Genomic DNA, 13,405 nt, shown 5'->3' with positions numbered 1-13,405 from the left:
ATTGGAAAGTAACTTTAAAATGTGGACCTTTTAAACATGAAAAACTTTCGTAGGACGTATTTTCTTGTAAAGTTCATATTTACTGAGATATCGCATCTTGACGCACTAATGAGCAACCCTGTATATATATATAGATATATATAATAGACAGAAAATAAAAGACCAGGGATACAGATAGGCATGACTCTAACGTCATGTAACCTAGATAACTATTGGAATTGCTCTGAAGCCTATTGAAAATATTGAGGAACAACCGCATATAACTCGGTAATTTTAGAGAAAAAACGTATGCTCATTAATTTGTTCATTATCAAATTTTCTACACGAAAACGAAAAAAGGTAGGTAAGAAACAAGATAATTTTAAACTACTTATTTAACAGTGAAAAAATAACCCAATCATGCCATGCAATTAGAGAAAAGTAGGTGACTGCAATATAAAGCGAGAGTCGCAAGGCCGATTAAGATCGGACGGACCGTTTTTGCATAATGCAATTGTTAAGTAACCCATCTAGAAAAAAAATATTAAATACCAAATGAATTTGTATTATAAATAAATTACTACTAAAAAATTAACTTTTAGTTACATTTAAAATGCTTGATTAGGAAAATTGACCACCGACTGTTCATTTTTAAAATTGATAAATGTAACCATAAAAATTGAAATACTCTCGTTTTTATACCCACATTTAAAAAAAATCTTCAAAATCGGTGCAGTGGAAGCCGAGACATATGAATCCTGAATCAAGCGCGCTGATTTTGAAGCTCTGATTTTTAACTTTTTGTTGTTTGTAAACAAAAGTTGAGGGATTTTGAAATTTTTGAATTAAAAATTGAAAAATTGTTAATATAGGAATTGAATAAGATAGCTTAACGGTCCAAGAAGGTGTAAAAGTGCAGGCGCAAAATAGTACATTATATATCTAGGTCGAGAAGTGAGCTATTATAGACCTAGCACTTTTATATAATATATGTGGATATGATGTACGACGTATTTAATAGCCTTCTTGACCGAAGTATATGTAGAATATTCTTAGTACTAACACGGATAATTGCCTAAACTGATTTAATTGGATTTGGAATTTCCAATTAATTTTCACTATATTTGGTAGTCTTACGTTCAGTTGTCAAACTGGCGCAATATAATTTGTCTCAAAAACAGAAAACTGATAGCAGCTCAAAAACAGAAAACACATAAAAATTCTATAAAAAACTCCTGGAAAAAGCGAAAAGTTAGTGAATGTTAAAGTTACCCCTGATTTTAGAAATGAAAATGGATGGAATCTTTCATGAAGTTATAGAGGTGGGCAAACTAAAAATAATTGAAAACGTAAACGTCTTTCATTATTTACCTAGGAACTTTCTTTTTATTATTATGGGCCCAGGGAGAGAAATATAACTTCTCACTAGGGAACTGGAGTAAATAATGGTGACTTCTCAGGATAGTTGTAAAGTAGTAAAAACAGGTCTTTTTCCTAGGTAAGTTATTTAACAATTGCATTATGTAAAAACTGCCGGTCGGATCTTAATCGGCCGCGGCTCTCGTTTTGTATTGAAATCAAGTACTTTTCTTTAAATGTATGGCGTAATCGCTTTACGTTATTTTTTCAATTATTAAATAAATAATTACCCTGTTTTTTATCTACTTTTCTTGAACTTTCAAACATTTTAAATCTACCGGTATTTTAAGCAAATACAACATTAATAACTGTCAGCTTATAATCAACCACAAACTGATAGAACGAGTGAGCAATATTACTTACCTTGGAACTCTGGTAAACGAGCAATGGGATCATTCGCAGGAAATAAGAAGTAGAATTGAAAAGACCAGGACTGAATTCAGCAAGTTGAGACATCTGTTCACAAGCCATCATTAGTTAGTGATTGCACACCAAGGTAAGACTCCTGCGCTGCTACGTGTTCTTTGTCCTGTTTTACACGCTAGAAGCATGGATGCTTACTGAAGCCACAACGAAGAAATTGGAGGCATTCGAGTTATGGTCGTATCGTAGAATTCTGTAAATACTGCGGACAACCCACATAGCAAATATCGAGGTCTTAACAGAATGGACAAGGAAACGGAAGGGGTTAATACTGTGAAAGAACGAAAGTTCTAATATTTGGGACCGTAATGAGAAATTAAAACAGACTTTACTTACTGCAAAGTATATTGTGAGGAACAGAATTAGGAAAACGAAGTCTGGGTAGAAGGCGAAACTTATGGTTAAAAAACCTTAGAACCTGGTTTGGTATGAGTACAACTAAGTAGTTCCGGGCTGCAGTGGTCAAAGTTAAGATAGCATGTATCATAGCTAACATCCGAAGCGGACAGGAACTATAAGAAGAAGTCCACAGAACGATTCATCGTTCACAAAAAGTGTCCATACTAATTATTTTACATCATATTCATGTGGATAAAGATGATATAAAAATAATTTAACCTGGGTAATGGATCTACCGAAGAGACAACATTTGCCTATAAAATGGTTCAGCATTATAAATATAGTATTGATAAATATTTAAACCAGATTGCATTTCTTCTCGTTACTGTATCACTGTTATTAGTTAGTGATTGAAAACTTGATTAGTTTTTGTTAATAAACCGAACATCAGCGCAAAGCAAAACAACTCCTTCGCAGACGATATTGTTTATTGTATAATATAAAATCAAAATATGCTTTTCTAACCATGTGCTAATAGCATATCATCGAACATTTCATTTCTCTATTGGTAATCTTTAACTATTTGTCATTTTAAAGTAGTTGAAAGAAATAATTTTTGTTGGAATCTTTAGATATTCATTTACATTATTTTAGAAAAAAATACCTCATAACTTTGACAACAAGTACTCACACATGTATTTTTAAGTCTAATTTTTAAAATTGTTAATTCAAAAAAATTTAATAAATTTTTTAATATTGAGTTAATTTAGCAAAAAATCGATTAAAAATGCGGCATTCGGATTAGCATCTCTGATAAAATAAAGAACAGATTTCTATCGCCAGGCCTTTTCAAACAAATTGGGAAACTGGATTTTCCTTTTGCAGTTTCAAATTTAAGAATTCTTATTTAAAAGGGAGAACTGTTTTCGAAACTCTAGTTTATCGTTTATCGAGGGAGATGACTGTTGAGGATTATCTGGTACAGTGATGGATCAAAAACTTGCCTAAGTGAATGTCATTTTTAATAAAATGCATGTGAGCTTACAACATATCTAAATCAACCGATTCACAAATATTGTAGCCTTATCCTGATGCGGAATGTCACAAAATTTTTACTTGAATTCAATATCAGAGGATGATAGTGGTTGAAGCTGTACTCGAATTATCGGCTTTTGCGTAAAAATGTAAGCTTATCTGCTCAAATTTTGAAATTTCAACTCAAAACTTTCTTCAAACTTCAAAAGAATGTTATGGTTTCTAATAAAACTGCTCCGCGATCACTTTAAAGCAACGCCGCACTCGAATTGGTGTTCCTTCCAAGCCTTGCGGTCTCTCCAGGGAATCTTCCCGGTTCTTTCAAGGAACAGTGTGGTTTTCTCTGGAACGTTTAATATTAATCCGAAATATTTTAAACTCTCTAATTCAGGCCTTTCTATGGATTAACGTAATTGAAAGCTACCAGGCAATATAAGTTACAATATGTTAAAATATAATATTCAGAAGTGACTAATCTGAAACGGGCAAAGGGTATTGATGGTTTGTGAATGTAAATTAGTTTGACCATTTAATTTATTTGCTGTTATATAGACAGATATATAACAGCTACAGATGTTTGAACTGCAACTGAAAATAACGCAATTTTTGTTTCAGATATTAATGAATCGGATTTTTTTGATAAATTGGGTCAAGAGCTTATTAGCACATGCTGTACTGATCGAATGGAAAGAGCATTCAAATGCCTTGGTGGTAATCTTGAAGAGTTCCTAGCTACTCTCGATGGAGTCCATGATGTACTCAAATATCAGGAAAATTCTAACGACGGTTAGTTTCACTTGTAGTAGTATAATTTAATTTTATATTAAAACACTTTGACAAAATATACAGAAACAGCTTGCGCTTTGTGCGACGAAAGAAAAGACGAAAACGAACGAGAGTTCTGCACATTAATTTTCAAATAAGTAAGATCATTTTGATCCCTAAATTTCAAAAAACATTTCATTAAAAACATGAGGTTATTTATGCTCGTGTGCCTCCAGTTTATTATGTCAATAATAAAACTAATAATATGATGACCTACTGCAGCATGTTCAGGAAGTTTGTCAAGAATGACTGAAACGTACTTTCGTTAATTGAGCCATTAAACAAATATCTACGATCCCTCTCACAGTTTGAACACGTAGATATATGTAGAAAACAAAAGCAAAATATGTAGAACATGGGATTTCGGGACTTTCACATTATTATTGGCTTGATTTTAATTTAATACGAGTACTTCAGTTGTCTTGAATATGTGTCTCTATATTATGATGCAATCGTTTTCAATTCTAAACCAAATCAAAATACGGTTTATTGCCATAGAGAAATTTAAAAGAATTTAATCGACAACACGAATGGTAAAAACAATATATTAAAAAATATTGTTCATAAACAGAGAAATGAATAATGGTAGAAACAATAGAAAACATAGCACATATAACGAAAATGGACTCTGGATTATCAGCGAAAACAAAGTTTGCGATTTTTAGTCTTATTCTAACCAGCTCCTATCTAAAGGTGGTAGTGCAGCTATCTATCACTTTTTATATTATGTATAAAACAATAGCTAAATGACAAAGATTCCATAAATCTTTCCATCCGCCGCAGGCTCGATGAAGACTATTCGTTTCTTGGTGCAAATCGGATGCAATTCTACCTATTTCATCACCAAGGTACACTTTAAATTTCCGGTATTACTAACTATTGACAAATTATTGAAAGCATAATTTGGAAGTTTGAAGATTTTACTACTTTTCGCCCGCAATTAACGCAACCAGTCACACTTGCCAACGACATCAACACATAGAAGTAAATAAGTGAAAAAAATCATTTTGAATTACAATTTCATGCACAAGATCAAATCGGTATAAAACATATAAAATATTAATAATAAATTTTGGCAGAATGCAATGGTTCTGCCAGGAAACTGAAGTGGTTGGTATGAGTCAAGCGACATCCGATCAGGCCTGGGTAACTCAGCGAATTTTTAGGAGTTGGAGCAGTGCTGCGCAAATGCCTTGGTGCGCCAACCCAACGCGGATCATCGGTTTCAATAAATGAGTTGTAATTCATTGATGGGTTCGGATGGAATAGCCGAATAGTTGAATAGACAACCGGTTTATTTTCAAACAATCGGTAGACAATTTTTGCATTCACTCTAACTCACTCATTAACTAACTAACTCGGTACGGAGCCTGGTATTTATAGTCTATCTACCAAGGCTTCTAGTCAGGCGAATAATGTTTTCGAACATTACAATAATACCTGGAATGTTCTCGACATCATAACAATACAGTCCCAACCTAAAATGTTCTGGAATACTCGTTCGGCGGTAGGACTTCCGGACCTAACACTCATTAACCGATGAGTTATAACTCATTAACTCAGAGAGCCGAATTAACTCAAAAGCGCAACTCAACACAGTGTTACCCAGACCAACATCCGATGTAGGTAATCAACGAATTAACAGAGCAGCCAATGAAAGGACTAGACTTTAATGCACCTGGTAGTTATTTATAAGTAGGCATACGATAGCGTATTTGTAGTTTGCCCTAATGGGTCTGTGACAAATATGTTCTGCAGTATAAAAAAGCCCTATCGATATTTTCAAACGTTGTATCCATGCGAATGTATGTTTTGTCTATTTCAAAATGAAAAACTACAGTTTGTTCACACTCAATAGAAACCTTTTTATTAACTTGCCCATTATTTGATACTATTATTAGTTAAACTGAAAGCTCGAATTTCAGGCAACATTATTTCCAGGATTCGTCGACACGAACTAAATTACATGATAAATATTTTGTATGGTTTCGAAAAAACAAACAAATATTGGGGCAAGATACAAATATCAAAACTTATAGACAATACGGTCCTTTTCAGTCAGGTTCTCGCGGGACATTCTGATCCAGTACCTGGAAATATACTAGAGCACCAAACAATATTTTGTAATGTTCTGAGCTTTCAAAGAATAATTTGGAATGTTACTTCTAATCTAGCAGGTTTTTGTACAACTGAACCTTCGAGTTATGCAAGCTTAGAACAATTCCGGAAAATATTTGTCTTTTAGTGTAGGTAAATAATGTTAATTTCTAAATCAGGTTTACATAATTATTTGATGGTGGCAAACTAAAACGATTGCTGTAATATAAATATAAAAATTAAATGCATTTCTTCAAAAAGAATATTATTGATATTCTTAATAGTAATTTCCCTTTTTTTCTGAACTACAGTTATTTTACGCAAAGGCAGTGAGCTAATTATAAAACTTTATTTAACGAAACCGTTTTTAAAAAGCTTTATTTAATTTTAACAGCGAATAAGCTTACTACTTAATTCCACAAGGTGGTTACAAAGAATGAATGAATTATGTATAACAACCAAATGAAGTAAACGCAACTGCTGACACGTCAAATGCTGATGCCTGGTGTCTTCTTGGTATTCTGCTGATGCCTGGTGTCTTCTTGGTATTCTGCTGATGCCTGGTGTCTTCTCGGTACTCTGGTTGCAGAGTCAGTTGTTATGGCTGTGTAACTAGCTATAGCTTCTTATCATATTACGCAAAAAATTATAAACCTATCGAATATATTGTATCATTATGCAAAAGCGCGATTACAAACGTGAAAGGCTATTTAAGCACAAACAAAATATTACATGTAGGTTAACATTTGTACAGAGCAATGGAATATTTGTTTACATTTACTCATATAGAAAGGACTGAAACGTTTTAAAAGCAAATCCCAACACTAGAGGAAAATATCAATGTTATAATGGAGCCCGCCGCGAAATTGGAAAAATGTATAGATATGTAACAGGATATTGGCAAGTCTATCACGTCAGAGAATTTCAATAAAATCCGATGAAATAGCGATCGTGATGAAGAGCTATTTTATTTCCTGATTGAAACCATCATAAGCATATACATTGAGTGGATCACCGAAATTATAGAATTCATTTTTCTCAATTACAATTAATACGTTTCCGGAGTACCTACACAATTTTTTGTGATTCGATTAAAATTAAAGTGCAAAGCTTAGGTAATGTTTGCCCAAAAGTCCGATATTCCTATATGGGACTATCGACTATTCCTCGCACTAAAAAGTTTTATTCTTCGGGTTCAAAGATATTACTGTAAGCACTTTTATTTATTTCTGGTGTGACACTAAACTTGCAGCAATTTAAAAGTATAAATGTTTATGACTATGATATATACAACAAACTAAAGAAGAGTACAAAATGAAAAGAAAAAAAAACATACATGTTTGTCTAAAAATATAAGTAATAAAAAGGGTAAGTAAAATTTGTAAGTCTAATTTGCGACGACAGATATGATTAGTATTATACTTCAGTCTGAGCTTTACATCCAGGGAACGCAGCCAGTCCACTGCAGGGAGGTAGCATTGATAATGTCTTCGAACGGTCCCAGGTGCTTCCTCAAAAACCATTCCCGGGCAATATGATCCACGGTTTGCTCATCAGCTCCGCAGTCACAGAGTGGGAACTTTGCAACTTCCCAGCCATACATCATGGCATTGCATTTTGTTATGACCCACAACCTTACGGTTAGAGCCAGTTTCCTTTCGGACTTAAGTCCTAGATCGTTTTATGTAAATGAAGATAATGCTAATATTTATGGACTTTATCAATAGATAACTGCAGAATCACTATCATCAGCATCAATCTATTCTATATTTTCCAGAAATTTGTAGATTTATAAATCTGTAGGTAAGAAGTGATCTGTAACCCAATTGCTTGCAGATTTGTAAACATGGCAATTCTGGGATATCATTTGCTAGAGGCTCTGTTAAAGTAAAACATGTGATCTACATACAACTAACTCAAGCAGTTTTATAGATGATGTTTATACAAATAAATCCTGATACATAATCTATAATTTGTTATTTTCTTTTGTACAACGAACCTGCAGTTTATGTAATATTTTGCCATTAAAAATAATAAAATAAAAATAAATAAATAAAAACTTTATAATTTGTACCTGTAACAAATTATAAGTAATTATACAGGGTGTCCCGTAAGCGCATGATCAAAAGGGTACTGCGATATTCTTTGAACCAAAAAAAAACGATCTGCCCTAACTTTTATTAACAAAAAATGTTTGGCTCCTCTGCTATTGATGAGAAAATAATTTCAGAAAATTTATCTTTTTTGAAATATCCGGAGAATGGTGCGATATATTTGAGTGAAACCCGCTGTGAAATTGTTCTTATGTAAGACTCATATTTTGATGAAACCATCGAGTTCAGCCCTTTTGGTCAATTGGTGAATTCTTGAGTGTTGTGGTACAAAAACTACCAGAACTTTTCATCTGGTAGATGGAATCAAATAATTTTTTTGGTTGATGCACTTATTATTTATTCACAGTTTTGTGCTCTTTGTAAAGAATTCATAGTTTTTGCGCAAACAAATTTCTGTTTTATAGCCACTTGGCAAAATTTGAGAAAAAAATCAGTTTTATTACCAAGATTTAAGGAATGCCTCCCTTTTCTATTAACCTGTACAAAGTGTGGATTTTTCGCGTCCAGCTCAGGTGGAGCAAAAATATCAATGTGAGTTCCATGAATACGTCCTAAAACGCCTCAGAATCCATATTTATTGAAGAAACTGAATTAAAATAGTACCCACATAGCAAAAAACATAGTGTGAATTGACAATTCTTACACAATTAGGATTGTGGAACAGATTTGCTGCGATCGCCAATCAAATTTCGTGTATTGCTTTGCTAACTAAATGTTGGCTTGCTTTGGTTTCAGAATTTTGAAATTAACCAGTTGCCAAAAAGTTAAGCCTAGTTAAAACCTAAAACGGAAAGCCAAATTTTATTTTGCCTATTTTACAAAGCACATTATTTGCCTACTTACCAATTCTTCAAATATTAGCATAATTATTCATTTTTTCTCCAGAAATCTCAATCAACACGGATTTCTATATCAACCAAACTGGTTGTTACAATCTCGCCATAAATCTAGCAGCTTTATGACCTGTTCTCATCCACTCAAATATTTACAAATCTTATGGATGTCTTGTAAGCTATAAGATCCCACTTCTCAGAATTACACATTTCCTGTAGAGTTACCAACCATTGTAGTTCTGTGTATCTGAGTGTCGAGCGTCTCAAGACTGTCTTACAGGGCAAATTTTAAGTGGGCTAAGCTGAGGCACTTCCAGGTTTCGGTAGTGCTTTTTCTTGGTTAAAAGCTATCAGGCTCGAAACCGGTCCTGAGAATGCCTGAGATTGGCACATCTCGAAATTTACACTTACTTACAGAATAGACTCATGACGGCTTTTTTGGTGTCTAAAGTTTCCTAGTTTTGTTTTTGGTGGTTTGTTGATGAAATTAATGTGTTGTTAGTCTGTGAATCTCTTTGCCGGACAATATGTGACTAAGACACCAACTGTATCTCACTACATTTTTGTTCTATAAGCAACACACATTTAAAATACTTACCTACTAGTAATTGAGGAAAATGGAACTTTCGGTATTATTCTTATTTCCACAGGCACCATTCTTTAATACTTAAATCTATCATTTAAAACGCCTATTAAAAACATACAGTTTAGATGAAATAAAACATATGTCTGTACGCTGAAACTTCTGAAATTTCCAATTTATTTCAGAGGACCATCCCGAATCCGAAGCTGCCTTTATATGTAATGCCCTAGATGATTCCCATTTACATCTAGATTTCACGACTGAACGACCTGCTGTAGCGTATCTCTTAGTCGGAAGTTTAAAAGCAGTCGCAAAGATATTGTACTTCACCGACGTGGAAATAACAATGACTCGCAGTTCAGACGACAAAAGACACTTTAGGTATGGTATTTCATTTTTAACTTTATGCAAATAGTAGAATTCAATACATTTTTCACATGGAAATGATACGTTTTATTTTATTCTTACTTGCGTAACTTTACTCTTCACTGGTCTACATTAAAAAAACAGCGCTTCTGCCTCAACACCTTCACAGTATTTCAAGTACCGGTGGTCCGTACCAAAGAAAGTTATACTCTGGTATGATAGTTAGTTTAAGCAAAAACAATTGTTAAATATTAAACCTCCTCAATACTTATCCTCGACCCGTGCTATAATTGACTTTGTGGTAAGTTGATCGCTGAAGCTTGCTTAAGGATACGTGCAAACCGGCGACCGAGCTGGGCCATGCGATGCTGAAAGTGGCCAAGCGATGAAAGGAGTCCGAGCGAGTGTGCATATAGAACGGGGATTTGTTAGTGTTCTCAATTGTGGGTTAGCTTGGCTTGGGAAGTTAAAGGTCGTATTTTGCATATATTTTCTAACGTTCGTGCTGTTATTGGATACACCGGTAATTAGAAGAGTGGAAAAACTCAAACGCAAAAGATGGCACATGAGATTAATCTAGCACTTTGTAACAGAAAAAGTTAAAGTGAGTTTTTTCTCACTTGAAGCAGCTGATTTTCGCATTGGAGTTATATTATGGGCCCGATTGCGGGATTTTCAGTTTTACCTTGGGGCATTTTTGAAAAATTGGTGTTGTGCAACAACCAACCGCTGCTCTTTAGTATCCGAAAAAAATCCTGGAAACTCACAGAAATTTCCTATTAAAGTGCTTTTTTATAATATTATTATTAAAGCCGGATTGTGGGATTTTTGGCTTTTACTTGTAATTTCTTTTAATTAGTGTTTTGCAACTGCCAATCGCCTCAACTCAAAAAATCCTGGAGGAGTTTCGCTTTCCAGTAATGTTATGTATTTATGTATGCATTCAGACATTTTTGGTTTTTTCTTGACAAATTCTTAAAAATCACGTATTTCCCATCGGCCATCGACTCACCTTAGTTACCGAAAAATCCGAGAAACTTGCGAAAATTGCCTATAAAAGTGAGTTTTTCCTCACTTAAAGCTGCGGATTTTCTCTTTCCAGATATATTATGGACAGTCTTGGAGATTTTTTGTTTTTCTTTGAGAATTTTTTGATAAATCCGTTCAACGGCCAATCGCATCAGCTTAGTAACTCAAAAAATCCTGGAGGAACTCCCAGAAAGATCCTATTAAAGTGCGTTTTTCACACTTAAAGTGGCACATTTTCGCTTTCGAGTGATATTATGAGCCAGATTGTCAAAAATGGGCTTTCTGTTGTTAAATTTTAGAAAAAGTTGTCAACGGCCAATCGTCTCACCTTAGCTACTGAAAAATGCTGGAAACTATCAGAAATTTACTTTTAAAGTGGGTGTTTCCTCACTTAACCCCGCGGATTTTCTCTTTCCAGTTATATTATGGGCTGGATTATCAAATTTTTGGTTTTCCCTTGGCTAATGTTTGGAAAATCCGTGTTGTTCACCGGCCAAACGCTTCGATTTAGTATCTGAAAAAATCCTGCAAACTCCCAGAAGTTTTCTATTAAGGTGACGTTTTCTTTACTTAAAGTTGCAGATTTTCTCTTTCGAGTGACATGCTGAGCAGGGTTAAGAAATTTTTGGTTTCTTTGACAATTTTTTATTTAAATCTCTGTATGTGTACCAACGGCCTATCGCTTCCCCGTCGTAATTGAAAACATCCCATAAAAGTGAATTTTTCAAAAAAAAGTGAGCCAAGGTCAGTAAGAGAGTCATAACTCGGGTCTTAACGGCCAAAGTTCGTTGCGTTCGCCGACAAAGCACAAACTATTTTGTATTCAATCGCATCGCTCCGCCCCCACTCCCATCGCCTCGCTCCGCGTAGCAAGTAGTATGCACTACAGGGACTGTATAATACACAGTGGCGACAAGTCCAAGACTCAAGTCAAAGTTATAATTTGACATGATACTCTGATATTAAACATTCTGGGATTAAAATAGAAACCAGCTTTAAAAATGAGTTTTTTCTATATAAAATTGGATAAAAGTTAAGATCCGAATCGCTAAAGCCGAATTGAGATGAAATTCAGCACTTGATAAGAATTGTTTTGTGCAATGGAAATGAAGTTTAGCTTTAGGTTTTCAGACTTATTTGTTCTTCGTTATAAATCAAACGTTTGTTTTAAGCAAGTCTGTAATAGACCCACTTGTAACCATTACTGAGTAATGTTCCAGGTATTAAATCAGAAACATTAACACATTATTTTGTTTTTATTTTCTAGCTCATATTTTCTGGGGCCTTCTAAACTAAACTGTTAATTTATTTTCTATACGAGGTGTTTCTTTGTTTTTGAGACAGGATTAAAGCATGAGGATCTGTTACGTTTATCTTCTATTTTGCGATGCATGTTAACTCGTTTCGGTAACAGAAACAACTTTCAATCTACATTTTGAGCACATATAATTTCATAAAAATTCTTTCAATTTCAATGGAAAAATTGACTACATGCTCATTTCACAAAAATTAAGTATTATTTCTATAAGTAGTAAAGTTTTTAAGCAGGGTTTCTTTAGATCCTAATTTCCAAATACATTTATTACAAGTGTTAGATTTGCATTTTATGGAGCAAATAATATATCCGGCTGTATAGTCTAATGAATGAATTTGACTAAAATTGAGATTAAAATCACGGGGAATATTTTCAGTTATTAGTACGGAATCATAAAAAATTGTATTGCTAGAGGAATACAATTTTCCTTAGGAAATCTGAAAAAGATTCCCTGTCGTCTTCATCACAGCTGGAACCTTTCAGTCATTTAAAATATTGTGAAGCACAAATTAGTTTTAAATTATCTTTAACCTGAAGAGCATTAGGAATTACTTGCTTACTGGATGGTGAAAAGCGCCTTTAAGACCTACTCGCCGGAACCGTTCGCGTCCTGCCACAGTACCACTACTGCTATTGCTTACTCTGCACAACACTAAAAATATTTTCCCAAGCAATCTTGTGAAAATCGATCAGTCTAAATAAATTCCTAGCCATTTTCCTCCAACAAAAGTTTTCGTAGGTCTCAAATCAATTTTGTAAAAATTAAAATTCCGGTTTGACAAAGCTTAATTCCATAATTTCTTAATGCAAATTTCCAGAAAATTAGTGAGCAATTCAATAGCTTTTAAAGAAACGAAACCACTCATCACAGGCGTCAATAAACCAAGCCGTTCTTAAATACTCCCAGGTAGCACACTACGTCTTATGGACGTCTAAACGACGACATGAGATTCGGCCAGAAGACGTCAGATAGCTCATTTGGACGTCCAAATGACCGCTCATGAAACATCTGCCAGACGTCTGTTTAATGACGTCGGCTAGACGTCTG

General features: G+C 34.1%; 1 protein-coding gene across 1 annotated transcript in view; it reads left to right on the top strand.

Annotated features, from left to right (window-relative positions):
* Positions 1–13,405, top strand: part of LOC109539124 (head-specific guanylate cyclase) — a 156,332-nt gene that overhangs the window by 86,418 nt on the left and 56,509 nt on the right. The window contains exons 4-5 of the mRNA XM_048660853.1: positions 3,811–3,981; positions 9,833–10,028. Of these exons, the coding sequence (XP_048516810.1) occupies positions 3,811–3,981; positions 9,833–10,028 (367 nt within the window). The remainder of the gene's footprint in view (positions 1–3,810; positions 3,982–9,832; positions 10,029–13,405) is intronic.

This window comes from Dendroctonus ponderosae, unplaced genomic scaffold (genome assembly GCF_020466585.1).
Source record: "Dendroctonus ponderosae isolate FM_Combo_2020 unplaced genomic scaffold, Dpon_F_20191213v2 Dpon_F_20191213_1, whole genome shotgun sequence".
Lineage (NCBI taxonomy): Eukaryota > Metazoa > Arthropoda > Insecta > Coleoptera > Curculionidae > Dendroctonus > Dendroctonus ponderosae.
The sequence above is the reverse complement of the archived record's forward strand: the minus strand, read 5'-3'. Positions and strand labels throughout refer to the sequence as shown.